This window comes from Indicator indicator, chromosome 11 (assembly GCF_027791375.1).
Source record: "Indicator indicator isolate 239-I01 chromosome 11, UM_Iind_1.1, whole genome shotgun sequence".
In the NCBI taxonomy this organism is placed as follows: Eukaryota; Metazoa; Chordata; class Aves; order Piciformes; family Indicatoridae; genus Indicator; species Indicator indicator.
In genome coordinates this window covers 14601665-14625194 of record NC_072020.1, presented here as the reverse complement: position 1 = coordinate 14625194, position 23530 = coordinate 14601665, and the positions used below count along the sequence as shown (strand labels likewise).

The window sequence follows — 23530 nt, the reverse complement described above, 5'->3', positions numbered from 1 at the left end:
CTCTAGGGAAGCATTTACAACAAACTGTAAGCAAAAGGATCTCTTCTAGCATTATCGTTTCAATTTGTTCCCCAGCTTGTAGCCATGCTCTTAAATATTCTCCACAGTGTGTAAAAATTACCTTAATTTGTTTTCCTTTTGTATTGGGAGTGTTTCAATGCTGATGAAGGTAAAGTAGCACACCCTTAGTTCTTCCCTCAGGAACCTGGAACCCCTGTAAATTTTACCAGGAAGTACAGCAGTGTTACCCCACTTCTAAGTCTTGATAGAGTGCATCACAGTCTTCAACTTCTTAACTAAGAGGAAATAAGAGAATATTAAGTAATATATATATATATATATTTTTATTACAAAGAAGATTGTTTCTATTTGCTATCTGCTGCACCACCATGATCATGACTGGAACACTGTGCTCATGCTTGGTTCTAACATAGAAAAATAAAATATGATCTGCCCAAAATAACTTAAAATAAATGTAAGGTAAGTGACAAATACACAGATGGAGAAGGGATTCTGGAGATAGTTGATCTCCACCCTTATCCTTCCCCTCCTCTGGAGTCAAAAAATTAAAGGAGCCCCTCACCTTGGTCTTTTGCAGGTCACAGTTGAAAATAAAAGGAAAGCTTTTTAGGACTAACGCAGTCACTACATGCAAGGATAGAAAATATACGATTCTCTACCTTCCACAGAACCAGCCTCAAGGATATGCACTCTGCTGCCAGCAGAAGAGAAAGCTGAAGTAGCTTGAATTCATATCAAAACACATAAAGAGAAATTTCAGCATGCCTGTTGTATCAGGAGCATGTTGCTTCAGTACAGTAGCAATATAGGTGCTAGAGATGGGATTACCTCAGGTCTAATGTTGCTTTTAATAAGAAAATAATAGTTATTTAACTCTCCCCTAAGCAAACGTACAGACCAGCCCTGCATGAATCTGATAATTAAGCTGCATATTCTCCTCATCTATTGATAAAACACAGTCTCTTCTTATGTCTTCCCCAAAACTTGAGAATACGTTAGTTAGATTTCACTGTCATTTTTTGAATGTTTATTTAGTTAGGAACATCTTGAATGTACAAAAAGAAAAAAAATCAATAGCCCTGACAGGGGCTCAAATCTGTATATAAAGTAGTATTTTGAGCAATGGAAATGGAGCAGTGACTAAATATTCACCTCCAGATTTTCAGACAGCTACCACCTGAGCTAAATGACTTTGCATCAGGAGAACATTTTGTCCTGAGAGAGATGCTAGGACCAGTCATTTGCGATAGATACCATCACACATACTCAGTATCTGTGTTACACAACTTATTATAACCATGATTTGTATTAGGTGGTGGAAATTTAAGTCAAGCTGTGAGCAGAACACCTTTCTTTCCCTTCTATCTGTCAGGTGAAATCAATTAATGATGCATTTGATCATGTGAGGTAGTTTAGCCATGGCACTTTCAAGCAATGAGGCCTCCTGTCCTACTACTAACCATCAAGAAAAGAACCAGCTGAGGGTATTTTTTGAAAGATAGCTAACCCACCTTCTACAGGTTATCTTTTCTTGATAACTCTAAGGTAGCTTCACAAAAATTACTTAATGCTTGTAGGTGTACTAGCAGATAAATAGTATTTCTACAAACACGCTACAGATAATTGAATGGAGGACTGGAATTTTAGTGATTTTCCAAAGGTGAACTGTTTGGCAGAGCAGCACACTGAACCAACAGCCACAGCAAATTTCACAAGGTAAGAAGGAATAAGTCAGATTTGTATTTGGTTGATAACTTTTCCAGGAGGCATTGGTATTGGAATGAACAATCAACTCCCTTTCTGATGACTGCATGACAAAGGGAAATTGTATTTGTTCTCAGAAAAGATTTTTTTTTTTTCCTGGAGATTCAGATCTAGAAACCTGTATTCATGACCATTTTCCATCCAAAAACTTGCACATGATCCATCTAAGTTTTCCCACTTCCTCTACTGACATCATTATTTTCTTCTTGTCCTGAACAGCCACATAATTGTGCTGCATTATAACAAAATTCCACTTTATAGGCTGGAATATTGGTTTCCATAGAGATGATTCACGGTAGGAGGGTAATGCAGAATCATTTCTTTTACCATAGTCATACTGATGAGTAGTGCCGTGGTTTGTTCTCAGTAGTCTGAAAATCACTTGTTGAAGAAATGCATGCGCTGTATAATTTCAAATGTTTCAGCATTCAGGCTGGCACAGTTATTCTTCTTAGCCTTCCCTCAACTTTTACTGTCTAACACATTGAAAGTTACAACTCTTAATTAATTAGGCCACTAGTTTTATTTAACTAAAGACCAAATAATCTCAAATCACAGAAACATCAGCTGAAGTAGGGCATTACTTTGTGTTTAGAAGAATGTCCTGTTGCACAGGTGAAATACCGAAGTGATGGGTTGACAGACAACTACTGTGTCACTTGTAGTCATTACATCTGGGCAGCAAGCTCAAGATTTATAGCAGTATTTGGAGAAATAGGATTGTGTTAATATCATTGCTAGTGATTGATCACAATAGCTTTTGGACTTCTTTTAATGAATTCTGCTAAACCTGAAGCAATTGAATGAATCAGCATGCCTAACTAATTCCACCTTTAAGAGTTACAGACTGACAAATCTGGTGATTTCTGATAAATATTATATACGGTGTACATAATTTGATAGCAAGAAGATGAGAGTAGATTATTCCAGGATATATTGATGGCCTAGAAATTCTTTGACCTGTAATCTAATTAAGGAACTGTAGTCCTGAAGATTGCATCTGAAGATTATTTGATGGTTAATGATTCCAGTTGAGTCCAGTCCATCGTGAAGAGTGTCCAAGAAAACATACTTTGGTATTCTAACCAGACAAGTTAAAGCTAGAATAAAACAGTAAGCCTTCAAAGTCACTTGCCCAGAAGACACTTCTGTTTTCTCAGGAAATTTCATTAATGAAAATTAAAAATAACTCTTTAAAGATTACAAATTTAACGTGTATTTGCAAGACCATAATACTTCTGGTAGAGTAACTTCTTGGGCAAGGCATCACAGTAGAGACATCAGTGACTGCCTAGAGAAGGCAGTTAAAAGACTTAATCGAGCTTCTTGTCTATGCAAAACAAATTGAAAGGAGTAACCAAGAGAAAGAACTAAAAATAGAGCACCAGAAATTCTCCTCCTCACCCAGACAGAGATTAATGGTAGTGTGCAACATTCCTTTTTAAAAAGAGTAATATTACAACTTGAAAAATTAAACCAGCACTATTTCAGTGAGAAGTGTTATGGCAGTGAACATTATCTTGTTCATATCCATGCAGGATTATGTCTCAAGAGTAGACTTTATTTAAAAAACACAGGATCAGAGAGCAATTACTAAACCCTGCCTCACTCTGGTTCCTGACCTCTAGTTAGCACATCTCCAGTAGGTAGGTACAGTGCTGCACACCCCCAAGTAGCCATGCTACCTCCAAACAAGCTGATAATGTCACCATACCATGGAAGCAACCTAATCACATTGACATGTATTGTGCTTGGCCTCATTAGGCTTGCTGAGAAAGAGCAATTTGCTTCCCAAGCTGGTCTTGAATGGCTCAGTGTGTCATGTATTGCAAATTGTAGGGATGCCTGTATTTTCTTCTGCTGTGTGTCCAGTATGTTACGTTCTGATATGGCTGAAAGCAAGTCAACTCTTTATGCTATGAGGGAGAAGTAGCAATAAATATTTATATTACATTAACTCCCAAAAGATACAATCCTTGCTCTAAATAGTTTGTAATCTAAAGACACAGAGTACTGTAGGGTTTGTAAATGCAGCCTGTAATCAAAGTCTGCAAGTGCTAAGAAATTTTGTTCCAGAGCAGAGATTTCTTGTATGTGAGCTGCTCAATAGTTGAGATTGAAATCTTCAGAGAAGCCATGATATTTCTGTAAGCAACTGTGAAAATCTCAGTCTGCAAGGAAAAAAAAGTATGTTCACCAAAATGTTTTAATGGCCGTGGTGGTGTTGGATCGATGGTTGAACTCAATGATCTTGAGGGTCTTTTCCAACCAAAACAATTCTGTGATTCTGAAATATTTTTATTGCAAGTAAATCTAGAAATTCATGCTGATGGATCAGGTGTTTGGTATTTATTTCCTGAGAAAACTAATACCTTTACTTTTTGTTCTCAAGAGCATTCACAGAAAAAAAAATACCCCAAACACATGCAAAAGTGCTTTTGCTTGTATACACTCAGCAAGGATCTGCAGTAGTCAGGAAAGCTGTTTGTAGTTTGGGAAACAAGTGCTAAAAGCAGTAAGTTGTGACTTACTTTTGTGATCATCAAACATTACTGGAAATTATGGGTGGCTTTCCACTGTTATGACAGTATTGGCTGGTTTGTTATTACATAATAACACATCTCTTGTAATAACAAACACAAATATTGCTTCATATTCTTTACAAGTCATCAATCAATTAATTTTAAATAATGAACGCTTTCATAAGAACCTAGATAACTGGTTTTCAGAAGTGTTCAGGACCTGTAAATCTAACGAAAATCAACAGTTGCTTTCCTAAGCTTGGAGAACTGTGACCCCTAAGGGTCTTTATGTCTGGCTTTGTCCTTGATTTTAAAACAGTTATATTTGATAAGTAGATTGCTCAGAAAGAGCAATTCAGCAGACACTCAGCATAATATTTAATCTTTACCTTGGTAACTATCTTCAGATTTTTCTAATGAGAAAATACATTGTGGGTTTTTGGGATGTTTGATAAAACAGGCATTCTTTTCTGTGACTGAATATATGTCTCTACTAATGGAACAGAACAACATTTGCTTGAGAAAAATTTCACCACGTAAGTCCTGCAGCGATGACAAAGAATGTCCTGTAGAGTTTGATGTTAGCATACAAACATTACTTTCTAAAAAAAAAAGCACTGAGAAAGTTGGACAGAATGTCAGACTCAATGTTTCATTAAGACACTTACAAACAATATACCCTCTGATATATTGTATGATAAAGGAACACTACTTAACCTTCAAAATTATAGTTCCTTACCTGAAGTGGTGACTCTGAGGTAGTTTCATGGGTGCCGGTTTCTAGTGTCACTATTTGATACCTTGTTCTCATTAACAGCATTTTGTTGTGCTATTTTTTAAACTTTTATCAGGAAATACAATACACCAAAGGCAATTTGCAAGCTTTGCGTAAATTAATACTGCTTTAGGCAGCCTTAGCCTCATCCTGTCCTGAGATTCAAGAACTATGTTGATGCTACTCCAAAGAACATGATGGAGTAACATTTCTTTCGGAAGTAGTCTCCAACTTAAGCTTGTATTCAACCTTCTAGATTTTCAGTGTCATAGATTGGTGGTATATATAGTACAGTGTATATAAATAGGTTTATTGAAATTGGTAGATAATAAATATATATATATATGTCCATGTGGTTCTAATTTATATAGGTAATATATAGATAGATGTGTGATTAACAAAGGGACAGTTTCACAGAGACTTAAGAATCTGTGCAGATTCTCATTATTCTGTCCTTTCCTCAGTCATTTTCTCCTTAAATTGTCTCCTTAGAGTAGTTCATGCTGATACAGTGACCATACAAGTAACATATCATAGAACAGAAGCAGCTTTGCAAAGCTGTAGGAAACAAACCAAACCGTAAGGACTGTCCTGTGTGCTGCAGGTGGTATAATGCTGGGGTTAAATTAGCTTTTGACCCTGCAAAGCTAGAAAAAAAAATTGCTTGAACATACTCACATCATACAATAGAAGCCGAAGCGAACTTTTATTTCAGATTATATTCTAAATGTTTGAAAATTAAGATGAGTGAAACATATTTAAACCAGCAAACATTCACTCAGTGATTTTTTTTTTTTTTTTTTTTTTGGCTCACTACATAAGAATAAGAGATGCATCCCATTCTCCCATTCAGAGTTTGGTCATTTTCCTCATTTTATTGAACAATTTATGTCAGCCCTGGCTGTGGGCTGATTTGATTTTACTTAGCCTTTTCACAGCAGAAACAAAGCTAGTCCTTGAACAATACTCCTTTGGTTGTGCTAGGAAAACAGTGGAGCAAGGCAGCATCCTCATTTCTGACAAGGGAAGAGAGAGAAGAACTTAATAAATATTTGCATGCTTCATTTTAGAGAACCATAATAACTTCACCTAATGTCAGAACACAACTGGTTCATTAGGAGCCACAAGGAAATACTCACTGCCAGGAAGTCAGCAATTAGTCCTCCCTACAGTTATGCAAAATTTGGGTTTATATCTGCAGCACAAGTGGGGCTACAAATAGATTTTATCTCCAGAAGTTCTGAGCACTTTCTCAGCTTCTGCCTTAAGTTTCAGTGGCTGAGTCACAGAAAAGTAATCCACAAGGGCAATTAAATGGGAAGAAGTGTTGTCAGCCAAGAAAGGATGAGAACTGTTATTTTTTTATGTTATTCTTTCTTAAGGATTGGTTGGTTAAGGAATAATTTTCAAGGGTCAGATGTTTTTATTCCATTTCTAAGAAGAAACTATTACTGAGCAAGGTGAGAGACCAAAATCTATGTAGTAGTGCAATAGTAACTAGCACCTCAGCTTATCAGTGCTGGGACATTGCCATTGTCAGTAATAGGGTTAATGTTGATATGCTGAGGATTTGAGACTTCTCCCCTCCATGGTGAGCTCCATTCCTTGGAATTTTACCTTCACTTTAATGGTGTGCTTATACTTTCATTGTAAATGAATGTACAATTTGCAGGACTATGTAGGAAAAAACCACTGAGCCCACAGATAGTATATAGGAGCGGTTCAAAAAATTGACTTCCTGTGAAAGCCAAACCTTGCAATTTTCTATCATATAAATAACTCCTAATCAGAGAAGTCGTCTTGGCAACGTCAGATTCAAGTTGTTAAATTTGAAAAGCCTGATCTCAGATATCTTGAAATCTTAGGATGCTAAAATGACACTAACACATTAGTCAATAGATAATACTCAAATGGTCTTTAAATTTACCATGAATTTCCTTTAAAGTTAGAAAGAAATCACTGATTTTTAAAATTTAATTATCATTGGGAAGCATAAGGAACTAAATTAATATCTGTAAAAACTGCTCCCAAAGCACCTCAAAGTGCAATTGATGTTTCTATTAATCCAAAATCAAAACTGAAAGAATCTTACTGAATACTTGAAGTGAAAATCTGACTCTACCAAGGCTTATGGCAACATTCTGTCACTTGACCAGGGCCAGAATTACAGCCTTGGTGTTTTATTTAGAGGTGGACCAAAACCCTGTCTCTATAAAAAAGCTAAGTTCTGAATTTTCATTAAATATCTCAATACAATTTCCAGTGTCACATCTGCACTACATATTGTGCCTACATCTAGAAGCCATACCTCAGACAGGTACAACCAGGTGTAATATATGTTACTCAACCATACTCTGCAGGTGACTGTGCCTGACTCCCTCAGAGGTTGTGGAGCATTGACAAGGAAGTTCCTTGAACTTATCCTTGGACTTTCAAAACTGCTTGTTGTTTTGCATATGATAACTGTTTTGGAACTCCTCTGTGAACATTCGGTTGTCTTGCATTCGGTTGTCTGAGTTGTAAAAGGAATTGCCAAGGTCATGTGCATAGTGTAAAATGAACAAACAAAAACTTTTATATCCTGTTTTTGTAGCATGAGGATTTTCAGGGATGCATTTGTTTTCTCAGGTAAGCATTTGATAGTGTGCTGGTTTGGGGCCAGACAGATCGTCTCTTGCCCCGAAAGGGACAAAAGAATGAGACTCACACAAACGGATTGGAGAGTGATGGAAAGTTTAAATGGAAAAGCAATTGGTGAAGCTACAAAAAAAACTACAAACTACAAAGCATAGTGACAAAGAGTATCCCAAAGCGTACAGAACCCCTCACAGAATTCCCAAAGCTTCCCAATCCTTCCCTTCTTCCCACCTGAAGGTAAACCCAAACCCCCCAGGGCTCTTTCTTCCCTCTCCCACTGCTAGGCAAGTCTCAGGCTGGCCAGGTCTGAGACTGCCCCCCCGCTCCATTCTCCTCCTGGCATTAGGCCTAGACAGGCCTAAGAGGCCTTGAGGATACTCCCCCGGCATTACCCGATAAGAGAGGACATCTCCCGTGGGAGCAGAGAGGGAAGAAAGAGGAAGAGAATGACTTTGCAGATGGCCTTATAGGGTGCAGGATTTATGGGTAGAAATACGTCGTTTCCTGTGTCCACCCCTGTGGGTGGGCACCCAGGACACCAGAGGTGTATCTCATGCGGCAGTGGCAGGGGGCACCCAGCCTAAACTGCCACAGATAGGTAGGATTGTTTATGAATTTAAGTCTACACACTGACAAAGAAGCCTCTTCTGACATGTCTGGTAAGTTGTGGATGCCTCAATCCTGGAAGCCTTCAAGGTCAGGTTGGGTGGGACTTTAGGCAATCCTGAGCTAGTGAAAGTATCCCTGCCCATGTCAGGGGGGGTGGACCAGATGATTTTTAAAATATCTCTTCCAACCCAAACCATTTTGTGATTGTGTGATTCTATAAGTATCTTGTGGGGTAAGTCCCACACACACACTATTCCTGAACTGCCTTCAATATAACCTGAAACAGAAGCGTTTCCTAGAAAGGAGCAATACCTCCCCACTAGGGAAATCATCAGCAGTTGAATGTGACAAGTCCAGTGTCACAAGTCCAAGGTCTTTCTTGAGAAAATTTTAATGTTTCGAAACCATAATTTGTCTTCATAAAGCTCCAGATTTTATGATATGCTAACAGGACACATTAGCAACACCCAGGGTGAAATTTTCTACCAAAATTAGAGGAAAAGGGATCTGGCCCAGCACCAGGACAGTCAAAACATATTTAAGGAAGGGAAACAGTTTCAGTACTCCTCCCTTATTGTGTATCAGGGGGCTGTTACTATATTTAGAACAGGGCAATGGTGAAGGGGGAACTTCAACAGGGAAAGTTGAATCTAGGTTTAGCCATATCAAAGAAGCATACCTTAAAGAGTAGCCCTGTCAGTTAACTAGAAACAAGTGGATGTCTTTCTTTTCTTCGTGTTTTTTTTCCCTTTTTTTTAACCAGACAAGATTTTTATTTTGGTATAAAATGGAAAATAAAAATCTTGAAACCTCAGTAAATTTCAGAAAGTGGGAAAACTCTTCCCTGATTCCCTTGGCTCCTACAGTAACACCTCTGAGGACATTTGCTCATTTGCCCTTCTGGAGCACCTCTCCCGGCTGTGTTTTCCTTGCTCTGTTTATGGCTGTGCGCATGTACAGCATGCCATGTACAGAATGGTGTGTGACACACATTAATACATATAGATAGCCTTCTGCTTCTGACCTTACAAACTGTCCACTTCAGCACTGTCATTCTATAAAATGTCCAACTGCAGTCCAAGAAATGCATTTTAAATGTGAATGCAAACATTTCTATTACTGATAACACCAACGCAGCATTTTTTGCTCTGCTGGGATTAGGACCTTGATAGTTATAGTTACATTGGAGTAATGACACTCCAAGGTCGCACCCTTTACTGACATGGCAAAGGAAGGAGAGGCCTTTGCTATGTTTGAGCTGATAAAACTAAGAAGAACTGTTCCTCATGTTTGGTGAGATCACCAAAACCTGGAAGAAATTTGCATGTTGTACTGTGTGAGAGCTGCATTTAATTCAGGCTGAAAGTCAGATTTAGAAAACATTCTGAAATCTGATAATGAGGTATTTACACACACAGATACTTCCCTCCTCAATGAACAACCCATTTTCTCACAACAGTAAGGCAGCTGCAGTTCAGCTAGGGACACCTTAAAAAATTAAAGTACTGTGATCTGTAGAGTGAAACTTGGCTTAGAAGGCTAACTCACTATTGCTCTTTGAACACGCTCCATCGTGCTTCACTTTCCTGTTCTGTAAAATAGGGTAATAATCTTTATTGATCTGTCTACCTTTTAGGAATGCATTAAGGAGAACTTAAATGATAACTTTACAGTGGTTTGAATAGTGTTGATACATGCAGCTCTTACAACACAGCTTAGCAGGTGGGCTTGCCATTTTATCAGGTCCTCCCACAGGAGAGCTGTCCTGCTTTTCTTTTATGGTTCTCTGGCCTTCCCAACTAAATTTCTTATGACAGGACAAGTTTGGTAAATTGATGATGATTCAGCACCTACCACATGTCAGCTGAGTTGCCATAGCTATCCTAGTGCACTCTTTTCACTCAAGGAGATGGTTTCCATCATCACATCACATTGGGCGGTCACTGCTGAAGCAGCAGTCACTCATTAGGGTGTCATAGGGAGTCATATCTCAGCCTATCAAGAGAAAGAAGAGGCTGATCCTCTGATGGCAGCCACTTGCCCCTCCAGCTCTGCCTTAGTTGGATATCTTTGCATGATGTTTTCTTGAGGATAGGGTTGTTGGGTGTCAGCTCTGGTGATTTAAATATGCAGAGGTCTTCACAGATCCATGTTACTCTGCACGACACGATTCTGACATGTATCCTTTTTATATCTTTAGCAAGAGATTGAGAGTTTTTCCTCTACTTTTGCACTGTCAGGAAGTAACTTCATGGTCTGCCTGCATAGCCACTGCTGTTTTCACTAAACGGTTATTTTAGAGCAAATTGTACACTGTGTTGTACAGTTCCCGTTGATATAATGCAAATTAATTGTTTAAATCAGTAGCAATTTCATATGTCTGTTTTGGAGATAAATTTCCTTTTCAGTTTCATTAGAAACACTTTAGCTTGTTTTTGTGAAGAAACTAGTCTTAGGGACAGTGTGGTCTATTCTTCTCTCCCTCTTTCCACCCATGCATCCTTGAGTACCTCCCTAATAGCTTTGAAACAGCTGCCAAATTTCAACAAAATTTATCAGGGTGCAAAAAAAAAGAGAGAGAGAGATCTAAAAAGATGATTAAGTTCATAAATAGAATGAGAATAACCAGATAACCTGAGAAAAGCTACCATGTTATTATCCCCACTGAGGAAACAGAGAGAAAACTTGGCCATAATCCACCCTATTTCTCAGCAACCAAGCAGATCTACACCAGTCAAGGTATGTGATGATGGATGCAGGACACTGGGAATCGTACCAATGAGGGACAAAAGGGACAAGCAGTGTGGTAGATGTTGAGTATGAAGAGGGGGGAACAAGGCTTCTGGAGAGCAAAGACTGGAGGCTTTACAAAGGGATAGATGTGTTGGGGGTGGGCTACGATAAAGTCAGAGAAGTGATGAAGGAAATAGAGACATGTTTTGCTTTGCAGATTTTTACTTTTCCTGTTGCTATAATCCTATGACTCTAGCTTCATTTGTTATTGTTTGTCCCAAAGAAAAGTTTTGGTTTATTCCCAGGTTTCATCAGAAGTTTGTTTCAGATGCTCTAAAATCTGTAAAATGATTCCTCCAACAGTGTAACTTCCTTCTGCCCAGCAGCTTATTGACTGACAAGCTTTCTTACAGCATCTGTTTGACACCTCATACTAATATTAGTTTTACAGGCACGTTCACATTTTAAGAAATCACTGTATTCTCGAGTCTGATATGTCACAAATGTCTCTTTCTGCAAGTACTTGCCCCAGAAATGTTTGCTAAAATGTTTTATCTAACACCAGCCCCCCTGTTGTTTTGTAATATTTAGTTGTCATCCAAAAGCAGCTGCATTTTTATGAATACATCTTAATAAGCCATGTCATGAAAGGCACCAGTATCTCCTTTGTTCCTTCCTGACATCATATGGAAGTAATAGGTGGTCATTTAGAGTACTAGGTGTCAGTAAATCAAGGGAAACATCATAAGCACCTCAGTTCACAGTTACTAACATTGTATGGTTGAGTTGTAAGAACCCAGAGAAACCAACTGATTCTTGCAACTATTTCACTCTATGTTTAAGTGAGAGGTGGGAACAAAGCATCATCCAGGGGTCAGCACGTGGCCCCAGCATTTTTCATACACACTCAGCCACAGCAGACTTGTTGGGGATGACAGTGGACAGTGGTAAAACATACAGATGATATGTGGTGCGACAAATGGGTCTGAAAGTCCTCATCACTCCCGCAAAGGAAGGGTTCTTTCCCACCCTCAGCCTGTCATATCTGCTCTCCGTGCTTATTTCACCTGTTTGATTTAATGTCCATAAAACAAGTAATTACACGTCTGCAGCACATGTGTATTTTCCCTTTCTGTGTCATTTTTTTCCAGATTATTGGAACAATCCCACTGATGCCTAATCCAGTCCCCTCCAGTCAGACGGCAGGTGGAGCTCAGGGACTTCAGGTACAGCCGATAACTCCGCAGTTATTGACCAATGCCCAGGGTCAGATCATTGCTACCGTCATCGGCAACCAGATACTGCCAGTGATCAATACCCAGGGAATCACGCTATCGCCACTCAAACCAGGCCAGCAGGTAAAGTCTCTGTACCTTGAATGACTGTCAAAACAGATGCATGGAAGTCTTCCACTCCTCACAGACTCTCTCATGGCCTTCCTAAAAACTCCTGCTTTGTTATAATTTTAAATAATTGTATTAATTTAATAATTCAGTTAAATTCTGTCCAAAATAGTAAATTAATGCATATTATATATGTGATTATTAGATATTATCATATAATTTATTTATACATTACGAGGTTATCCAGTTATTCTTTTTTATTTCTGCTTTTAAAGGTAGGGCCAACTGAGAAAATTTCTGCAGTAAAACAACAATAGCAATATGAACAGGAGATACCCATCTGGCCCATAAAGCTCAGTTCTTTGGTTAGCAGTCACCTAGAAGACTGAAGTTTGAAATGGTTTGGAATGTGTAGAGAAAACAAAGAAGTATAAAACTTCATTAGACTTCTTCACTGGAAGATCAGATTTGATTGTGCATATTTGCATAGACAGAAAGTATTTTTAGGGAAATTACTATTCAGTGTAAGGCACCAGGCAGTTCACAGACTTCATGATGGGTGCAGCAGCTTCATCACGGTTCAAAAAGATTTCTGTGGTTATTTTATAGTACTCTGAAGTCAAATTCATTAGTTTTGTCTACATCTGTAGAGCAAATAATTGTAGTGCCACCCTTTTGCACTGAAAAAGAGGAAAATGGAGATGGAAAAATACATCAAATGTGATTACTAAAAAGGGCTTATAAAAGTGTCACCCACTTAAATCTTGAGCTTAGCATTCCTATTGCTGGCAGCTCTTGTTTGCTAGTCCTGCCTACCCCCCTGCCCCGATGCCCCAGTCACAGGTAGCAGCCTTCTGTATGTCCCTGAGAACCTCAGCCCTTCCCAAAATGCCAAAGTGATGATTTTATATTTTTTTTACATTTAAAAGTAGAAAGCAAATAGATCTCTAATGTGACTTCTTTTGTTTGTTTTACAAATATCTCACATCCAAGTGGTTACATACTCCTTTCTTCATCCTATCCTCTGTGGTATGTAGCAGAGACATTTTCCAAAGCACTTGTTATTTATCTGGCTTTATTTTCTTTAATGGGAGCAGATGTAAACTACTGGCAAGTGCTTTTGAAATTGTTGCAAGCACGTGGTTTCAAACAAAGCTGTATGGACAGGAGGGCAGACTCTGTGCTCTTCAGCACAGGAAAGCCTGACAATGAATGAAGAAACTCATCAGTTCACCTTTGGTTTCTTGGGAGGTTGAGGGGTGAAGTGCTTCTTTTTGAAGAGATTAGATCTTTCCTTTCTTTATGGGGGAAGCTCTCCAAAAGCATAGTAATTATGAGTTCCCATATGAAACTCCTGAAATTTAAAAGAGGAGGAGAGAGGTCTTCTGTTATCCCCTAAGACATTCTCACCTGCAGAAAATCACACCTTCTGAGTCCTGCAGCCAAGCAACCTCCTCCAGGCAATGTCCACCAGCAGTATCAGTGGGCAGAGAAGGGACAGAGGCATGACTTCGTTGCACAGCTAGAGGTACTGGGTTCACATAAAGGGACAACCTGCTGCTGAAGGCTGCAGCTTGCTGAATGAGCAGGGGTTGAAGGCAGAAAGCTACTGCTTAGCCATATTATTGTGTATTGTACTGGTTCACCCAACCTGTGTGATCCTGTGCAATGATCAGCTGGCAGAGATCATCATTCAGCAGAGCTCTGGGTATGTCCAAGAGCCAAATGGCCTGCCCAGCAGTGCTATGAAGGTAGAAAACATTGTTTTGCCAAGACCAGTTTTCAGAGGTCCAGCCCATGCCTTCACACAGAGTCCTGAGGTCCCAGGGGTGGAAAGAAGGGACACCAAATAACACAGAGCCTTCTTACCTACATCTGTTGGAGCATGCTCAAGACACTCCTTTTGATCAGAGAGAGGAGGAAGAAGTAGTGCAAATGCTATGTGACAAAATAGTACACATTCTTATTTGTATAGGAACTGCAGAACATGATTTCTCTGTATTTGTGCTCCCTCTACTGGCTCTTCTGCTCTTACTGATGTCAGAGGAAACTTCACTGATTTCAGTGGGAGCAGAAAAGAGGTACGAGAGTCAGATTCCTCATGGGAATAATGCTGATGGATAGCCAAAAGCAATTCAGGTAGCACTATGTGAATCGCTGCATCATTTGAAAAGTAAATAGGATTACACAAAGTATAAAGGGATCCTGGATATATCTTACTGACTGGGTAAAGGCTTAGCCAAAGTGTAGTTTGGCTAATGATAACATATTTTGTCATAAGCTTAAAACCTTGTTTCCAGAAGAAATGAGTGCTCAAATTCAGAAGGCTCAGCAGGAATTCAAAACATTTTTGAAAATAGTGTCAACCAGCATTTGGTGTCTTATAGCTTGATGAAAGAAGCTTCAGAAAAGGAAAAGAAGAGTACAAGACAAGTTTTGGAAAAGTTTCGAGTGTGTCATGGAGAAATAAATGAGGAAATAAATAATGTAGTAAAATGTTCCACTTGCAGATGATTCTAGTTTAACTTTCAGCTTGTCACTTCCTTAGAAACAAAGTACTGCAGGAGAAAGGGTTGATTGCAAGCAGTGATGGTAAGCTGCTGCTTGTTAGCTGAGTCACAATAATTGAACCCATGTAGCCTGTTTCAGTTGCTAAGTAATGCATGCTAGTGCTTACTTTTTGCCTGCAGACTGAAGACTTAAATGCCTCAGATATTGTTTTTAGTCAGCTACTTAGGCAGACTACATGCGTTATTTATTCATACAACTTTTTCAAACTTGACAGCCCAAAACCTCAATGTCTCCTCATGGAAATGAGTTCATAGATTACTTAGGTGTAGTGTAAAGCAGCTCTGCTTCCTCTGTCTTGTTAATAGGTTGCTTTTTAATGTACACAAGCAATTCCATTGTAATTCTATTCCTCTAGGTTTTAAAATAAATAGGTTCTTCTGATTGATGTTCTCTACTCACAGCAGGAATTGTTATTCTTTAAATTACACTGAGTAGTTAAAGCTTCGGTTTTCACTGTATTCCAAGATTTTGCTAATCTGAGCAGCAGTATCTATTCAGACACCAAGAATTCTCCTAGAAATTGTAAGGGCTTTCTAAAGCAGGCAGCTGCTTGCACTCCTCTTGTAATCTGTGTCCTTTTAATCTCTCTTCATAAACAAGTTTTTCTTTGCTCTTAATGATTTTTACTGCCCATCTCCCAGCCATTTCACTTTGCACCTATTTACTCAGTATTTCATCTGTCATAATGCTCCCCTGGCGTGTTGTGAACACAATCTGTAAGCTGTTCGTGGTATTCTGTGCTAACTTTAAACATTCACATGTTCCTCCTGCTGATTCAGCTTCATCCTTGTTCACCGTCCTTTCTTGCTGCTTACTAAAACCATTCAGAATTTTTGGTAGAAATCCTTTGATCTCCACTTGTAGTCTCCTTTTTTTTTTGGGGGGGGGGAGGAAAGAAAGAAAGAATATTAATTCCCTAATTTTGTTTCTTGCTTTTTAAAGCTATTTATATCTCATAATAAACAAGTACCTTGTAACCTTTACACCTGCACTTCCTTCAGGCCTCTCAGGAGGGTTTTTGTCAAAATCCAAGCTGTGTGGCTAAATGCACATTTTTTTCCAAGAATAGATGAGCATGTTGTAGCAACTTCCTAGCATTGTCATTTGCTATCAGAGTTGAAAAGCTTGGTTTAAGATGTTCTTCCACATCTTTAACAGCACGTTAACACCAAGACAACTGACAGAAGAACTTGAACCATGAATTGGAGTCTCAGGAAAGTTAGGAAAGGACTCACCCTGTTTAACTTAGTGATAAAGCAGTTAGGTATCTGGTGGAAGCTAGTTAACTAGATTTCCTGTAGAGACAAAGAGATGTAGACAAGGAGACATAGGCATGTCCAGTGGGCAACTCAAGCTGTCAAAACAGAATAATTTTTGGATAGTTTGAATCTCCAATAGGTATCTTACAGTATCTGTCATCTCCACTGACATGAGAGGAGGCTAGGGTAGTTATTTTAGGATAGACAATTCTTAGATGAGTGAAATCAGGTAAGAGGAATTCAACTGAACTACCAGTAATCTCTGCAGTTCAGAACACATCCTTGTTTGGGAATTCGTTAAACAGCTTTCCTAATAATTGCAGGACAGTGGTCACCTAGATGACTGGAGTTTGAAATGGTTTGGAATGTGTAGAGAAAACAGAGAGAAGTATAAACCTTCATTAGTCTTCTTCTCTAGAAAATCAGATCTGACTGTGCATATTTTCATAGACAGAAAGTAGTTTTAGGGAAATTACTATTCAGCGTAAGGCACCAAGCAGCTCACAGACTTCATGATGGGTGCAGCTTCATCAAAGTTCCAAAAGATTTCTGTAGTTCTTTTTATAGTACTCTGAAGTCAAATTCATTAAGTTTTGTCTACATCTGTAGAGCAAATAATTGTAGTGCCACCCTTTTGCACTGAAAAAGAGGAAAATGGAGATGGAAAAATACATCAAATGTGATTACCAAAAAGGTGCTTATAGAAGTGTCACCCACTTAAATCTTGAGCTTAGCATTCCTATTGCTGGCAGCTCGTTTGCTAGTCCTGCCTACCCCCAGCCAGTCACAGGTAGCAGCCTTCTGTATGTCCCTGAGAATCTCAGCCCTCCCCAAATGCAGAAGTCACGATTTAAAATTCTTAGGTAAGTGAAATTAGGTAAGAGGAGTTCAGCTGCCAGTGATCACTGTGGTTCAAAACTCATCCTTATTTGGGAATTCCTTAAACAGCTTTGCTCATAATTGCAGTTTTCATAACTGCATATTTGCTTGCCCACCCAGAAACAGTTTCTATAGGTTCTATTGTTCTTCATTGCACCTCATCAAGCAGGTTCTCCTCTTGTTGTTGTCTGTCTCTTTTCTTCTACATACTAGATTCATTAAATCAAGCCTGTTGTCCCTGTAGTCCTCAGTCTTGTTTTAGTTACCCTGCCTGCCAGAATTTTTCATATTTCATCATGTCTTATAGCATGAAGCTTTGGGCTTCTGCCAACCTTGACACAATAAAACAAGCTACCAGGCAGCATTTTCTTGCATAGTCAGTTCCCCATCTTGGTTATCATTGGCTATCATGCTCCAGATCGATTGCTGATGGATATTGATAGCTCTTAGATGGATCTGTGATTATTCTTGTACTCTTGCTTTCCAAATTTCATGCCAGACATTTCCTTTCTGCAGTCACAACCTACTACATGAACCCTACCATCTCATTATCACAGCTCCATGCAGTCCCCTGTTATCCTCTCCCATTAAAATTGAAGCAGCTCTCAATCATTTCCTCTGTTATTGCTTTGATGTTGTCTTGTTTTATGAGAAATGCCCTTTTCTTTCTCTGTGAATATAGCCACTAAACTGAGTTGTCTCAGTCCAGCTTCATTTTGCTTTTGCTTTTATGTGACTTTCAGTGATGAGGGCAACAATTTTCCTCACCTCTTTTTCTTTTCCTTTACCCACTTGCATTGCTTAATTCCATTTCATCCACATAAATTACTACATTGTTTAAAGGCAAGATTATCAGACTATTTACTGGCACAAGAGACTACATGAGACTTTCCATGCCCCCACATGAACACTTGGCTTATAACTTGTCTTTTCCTGACCAGTTTTCTTTGTGCCACCTGCACTTATAGGAATAGGATATATTAAAAAAAAAAAAAAAAAAAAAGAACACCTAACTGCCCCTCAGCATTGGGAGTAGAAAGATATCACCACACTACTTGTGTCGTTCTAAGGAACTGAGTCAAGAGAGAGAGTAAAAGGCTGTTCACTGTAGAAACATCACTGTTACCTTTGAATTATGCACTTACCTACACATTTCAGGCTTTTACTGTAATATTGATGTTATGCCATTCCTGATGGGGGTCAGAAAGACACCTGATGCATCTGATTTGCATATAAGTCCTCAACCTAATTTGGCAAGCCATCTAGCTCTGATGCTAGAGAAAGGCTTGGAATGAACTTCATCAGATGCTGTCGTAGTCCTACTCCCAGTTATGTCCACAGCCCACCATCATTTCTGTGCTGCACTCTTCATTTTAAGCACAGCCTGTGTGAACCCAAAGAGCTTTTTTATGCTAGTTTCCAAATGTACCTACTCTGTAAGCCTAAGCAGCCTAAGCCCTTTTCACTATGTATACTACATTAGAGTATCAAAGAGCTTTCATCTTCAGATTCATACATCCCCTTACTAGACTGTAGTTGAGTCAAGTAAATTAGGGTGATGAGACACAGTATTTGGGAAGTATTTCTGGCACAGCTCTCTGTGAAAGTGATTTGGCATAAAGTGTGTGGATGTGTAATAACTTATTCTCTCCATTTTCTGGAAAATTCAAGAAAATATATTTGAAGCCAATGGCTGGTCTTGCAGTATGGATAGGTTTGAAGACAGACTTCCCCTGCCATGGTGCTCTTGAATCATGCAGTGGCCACAGCACACCAAAAGCAAACATGTAGCACATTTCAGGAAAAACAGACAGAGTAGAGAACTCCATTTACAGGAAAAAATGAAAGTATGAAACACTTAAACTGCTATTTCTGCAAGGCCTTATTGTGGCATTTCAAAGTGTTTGGGAACATCTTTTTATATCTAGGTATTTATTTTTCAGTACCTTCCACAGTCTTTACTAGAGCAAATGTGTATATTTCCCAGGAAGAACTAACTGGCATCAGGGAGGGGAAAAAAAAAAAAAAAAACAAACCACTAAAATCTTTATTTTTATCATAAAGGGGATTGTTTAAAATTTATTTCTTCCTCTTTGTACCACGCCTCTTAGTTTCCTCCCTTCTGCCCTTTTTGTTATACTTGTCTTTTTCACCTTTCTCTTCTCTAATTTGTTGTGTTTCCTCGTCTCTCAGATTTCCTTTTCCACTGAATCATAGAAAAATAGGAGTGGAAAGGATCTGAAGAGGTCATGGAGTCCATCCCCTTCCCCTAGGCAGGATCAACTGTCCCTATATCATTCTTGACAGATGTTTGTCTAAGTTCTTCTCAAAAACCTTCAGTGATGGAGATTCCCTGACATCCCTAGCCAACCTAGGTCACTCTCCTTAGCATTAGAAAGGTCTTCATGATGCCTGACCCTAGCCTGCTCTAATGCAATGTAAACCCATTACTTTCTTCTCCCTTCCATTAAGGCCATGTTTTGCCCTTGCTGTTTGTCCAGGTACTATGCAAAACCTGTAGCAGTTTTGCTACGATGCAGGGCAACACTCTCTCAAAAGTTTGTTCTTTATTTCATAGAATCATAAAATGGTCTGGGTTGGAAGGGACCTCCAAAGGTCATCCAGTCCAAAGTCCTCTGCCGTAACAGGAGCATCCTCAGCTAGATCAGGTTGCCCAGAGCCCTGCCAAGCCTCACTTTGAATATCTCCAGGGATAGGGCCTGGGAAACCTGTTCCAGTGTTCCACCACCCTCCTAGTAAAGAATCTGTTCCTAACATTCAATGTAAATCTGCTCTTTTCTATTTAGTCTTTTCCATTTAGTTTCTTTCTCTTTCCTTACCTTACGCAAAATACCTTGTTACTCTGCCACCATCTTGTAACTTTCTAGATGCAGGGAACAATAGCCCTGATCTCATAGGAAGACCTTAATGCAGGACTACAGTCAACCATCCTAGGTGCAAGGATATCTTACATATATATTTTAAGAACAAAATTTAGTCTTACAGACCTAATTCATTCTCCATGTCTGCAATTTCTAATCAATACTACCTTTGCTGTTGACAGCAGTATGTAAAACTGATGTAAAATAATAAGAATCAGGCCTTTTCCATTTTTAAGTTTATTCTTATAAGGTATAATGCTGCACTTTGTTTTTCCTATTTATCCTGTTCCTCTAGCTGCAGTGTGCATGCATGTATTCCTGCCAGATACTGATCAGTGTTGCATGCAGTCATCATTCTCAGCATGTCTACTATATCCACCTACACAGAACGGCACTCAGAGCAACTGCATCTGCAATTTCTGTGCCTCCTTCTGTCTTTGGATGGGAAATGCACAACAGGCATAAACATAATTCATATCATGTGTACATGTCCAAAAATGGGGAAAGTCAGCTATTGCAAGTTTGAATTGATTCTGTCATCTAGAATCTAATTCATAATCTGATTGTTGCCTCTCCTTAAGGCTATTATTTCTGGAGTGGAAATTATAGTGGATGAAAAGAGAGAGAGTATTTTAATGCAATTTCATGACATAGATAACTATCATCGTTGTTTAAGCAGGACATTTACAACTTAACTGTCATGTCTATAAAGCAGGGAGTATGCTGCAAATTATGTAGGGAGATAAAGATGGAATCTTCCCTCAGTCTCTGGTCAGGCCTTAAGTTGATTCTTCAGCCTCTCCAACCCCATTGCTCCTTTTCCTCTCACAAGCACCGAGTTACAAACTAACAACCCATAAACATCCCTTACACATTGCTATTACACCCAAGGCTACTCTACTCCAGGTCTCACTAGCCAGATTCTGCTTTGCTCAGCCACATTTTGAGAACTTCTTACCTTTGTTCAAAGATTATTGGACGTCTGACAAGAAAACTGCTGTGCTTCTGGCTATCCCAGTTATTTCAAAACTAGATTTGCAAATGCTTTGTGCAATCAAACAGTTCCTTGATGTAACCAACACGCCGTGCATGTGCTACGTATTGGCTGTGGCTGTGTGCACGCTTTACACACACCACTGGAGAATGCAGAGTGCTCTCTCATTCTGGTGCTTCCTGGAAGATTCACATTTACTGTACATGCTCAGCAGCTGAACTGTTTCAGGGACAATCTGTATAGCACGGCTGGAAAACCTTGAATTTACCATCTTTGTCTTACGTGATCATGTATTTCTTCCTGAGAAATACTGATAGGAAATAGCATAGAATCATTAAAAATTAAGGCTGGAAGGTTAAGGTTCAAGAGATTATCCAGTCCACCCTGTTGCTCTCAGGTGGAGTAGCTATGCCAGTATTGTCTATCTTGCTCCTAAGCACTCCCATAGGAACTCCACAGGTTCCCCCTGTGCTTCACTGTCACATGAGATGGCTTTTCCCAGCATCCAATTTGAGTCTTTGAGGTTATTGCACCTCATCCTTTCCCCTATAAAATGTAAGCCAAACTCTCCTTTTTTCATAAGACCTGTCTGTATTTGAGGCAAGCATTGTATCCCACATAGTTTTCCCTTCTTTAAACATGATCAGTTCATTCAGGGTGTCTTCATAAACCTCCGATAGCTCCCAGGCCTTCAGCCACTGCAAAATGTTCTTCTCTAGTTGGTCGGGATTTTTTCTGAAGTGTGGCATCTAGCTGTGGTCCATAGTAAGCCCCACCCTCCCTTGGTAGATATCTTTCCAGCACTTAGTAGAAAAGAAGATTCTTCAGATGCACTGCAGGCATCATTCCTGCTCATACAGCTTAGTATAGGAGTTGCCTTTGCTTTACTTGTGCAACACCACAGGATTACTGGTGGCATGTCAAAACTGACAAACTGACAGGACCATCTTGAAACATAATCCTGTATTCCAGCCTATCAAAGGTCTCTCTCAGCATGTCACTGACATGTAAATTTAGTCAGCACATCCTCTTCTCCATTATCCAAGTCATTAAGAAAATACTGAGTAGTGCTGAGCAAGGACAGGCTCCTGTGAAGCAACAGACACACACACTTCCCCTTCCACAGACAGACATCCTCTTAGTTTTGTTTTCCAAATACTTTTGCATTCATTCAGCAGCAATTTCATCTAAAGTCTCTTTCCCTAGGTTATAAAAAATGCCATATGAGGGAGTGTCAAGAGTCTTGTAAAGTCAAACCACCTACTGCTTTTTCCCTGTCCGCAAGACCAATTACCCTGCCTTAGAGGGAGATCAGATTGGTTTGACACAGTTTGTTCCTAAGAATCCATGTTGTCTGTAGCTACCTTGTTTTCTTGCAGGTGCTTACGAACTGTTTGATTATTTTCCTCAGTACTTTTCCATGGGTTGAAATTTAGTTGGCTGAACTATAATTTTGCAAATCTTTCGTTTTAAAGACAGCTACAACATTTGCTGCTTTGTCCTCACAGATCACCACTAACATCTTTAGGACTGTTTCAGAGAGTGTGAGAGCATCTAATTCATCTAAATATAGTATTTTTCTTCCCTTGCCTAGGCTAAAGTCTAGTTTTGCCAGAGATTCCCTTGGACAACAGACCCAGATCCCAAAGGCCTGCCTGTTTCTGAAAGGTTCAGTCTGGAGTGATGTGGGCAGACCATTTCTACAATGTTTAGAGGAGGCCAACCCTCCTGGTGGCCTGCTTCCCTAGCAGAAGATATTATAAAAGGAGATGTTCTGGACGGGGAGCTCTCTGTAGATGAAATCCAGCTCTTAGTGAATTGAATTTTTTAATTTTTTTTTAAGATGCCCAATGCTTGCATGAGTCTGAAATCTGGAAGATTTCAATCAGCTTCTCAACTGTTACCCCTTTGACAAAGAGCCAGTTTTTTTGATTTTGACCCAAAAAACCCTCCTTGGTACAATGTTTTTGTTTATTCAACCCTAGGGAATTCAGATTACACTCAAACAGGCTAGATAAATAATTTTCAGTATTATTAAAATGTAATGCAAAATTTCTTACTTCATTTTGTGTTTTATTATTCCACGTGGGAGGCAGAGAAAGGAATTATAATTTTTCCCCTTCTTAAACAGACCTGTAACAAAAATAATGTCATTAAAATTGTTCATGTGTATTCAATGCAAATCTGTCATCTTGAACATGATCAGATACCTTTATCTGCTGTGCCATACAACTTGTCTTCTACTTAGCATCAGGCATTTTGTGTGTTTTGGGAGCATATTATATATAATTTGAGTAGTACTAATGAATTCAGCTCCTTCTCTGAAGTCGTTTGTTTGGTTAAATACCGAAAGAAAAAAGCTCATACTCCTTAGAATTCAAGAAATATATTTAAATTACTGATTTCAAGCAAGGCCAAATAGACCTTTATCTTCCCCCTTTCTGAGAATGTAGATAACAGCTATCACTTGAAAGTGAAGCATTTTAATACATTTTTTGCAGTCATTTTTGATCAATATCAAGAATTAACATGAAATAGTAA

At 39.0% G+C, this 23530-nt stretch overlaps 1 protein-coding gene across 3 annotated transcripts in view; it reads left to right on the top strand.

The window, feature by feature from the left end:
* The window catches only part of POU6F2 (POU class 6 homeobox 2), a 308399-nt gene that overhangs the window by 270365 nt on the left and 14504 nt on the right, over positions 1 to 23530 (top strand). For all 3 annotated transcript variants that reach the window (XM_054384991.1, XM_054384993.1, XM_054384992.1), the window contains exon 7: positions 12213 to 12419. In XM_054384991.1, the coding sequence (XP_054240966.1) occupies positions 12213 to 12419 (207 nt within the window). The remainder of the gene's footprint in view (positions 1 to 12212; positions 12420 to 23530) is intronic.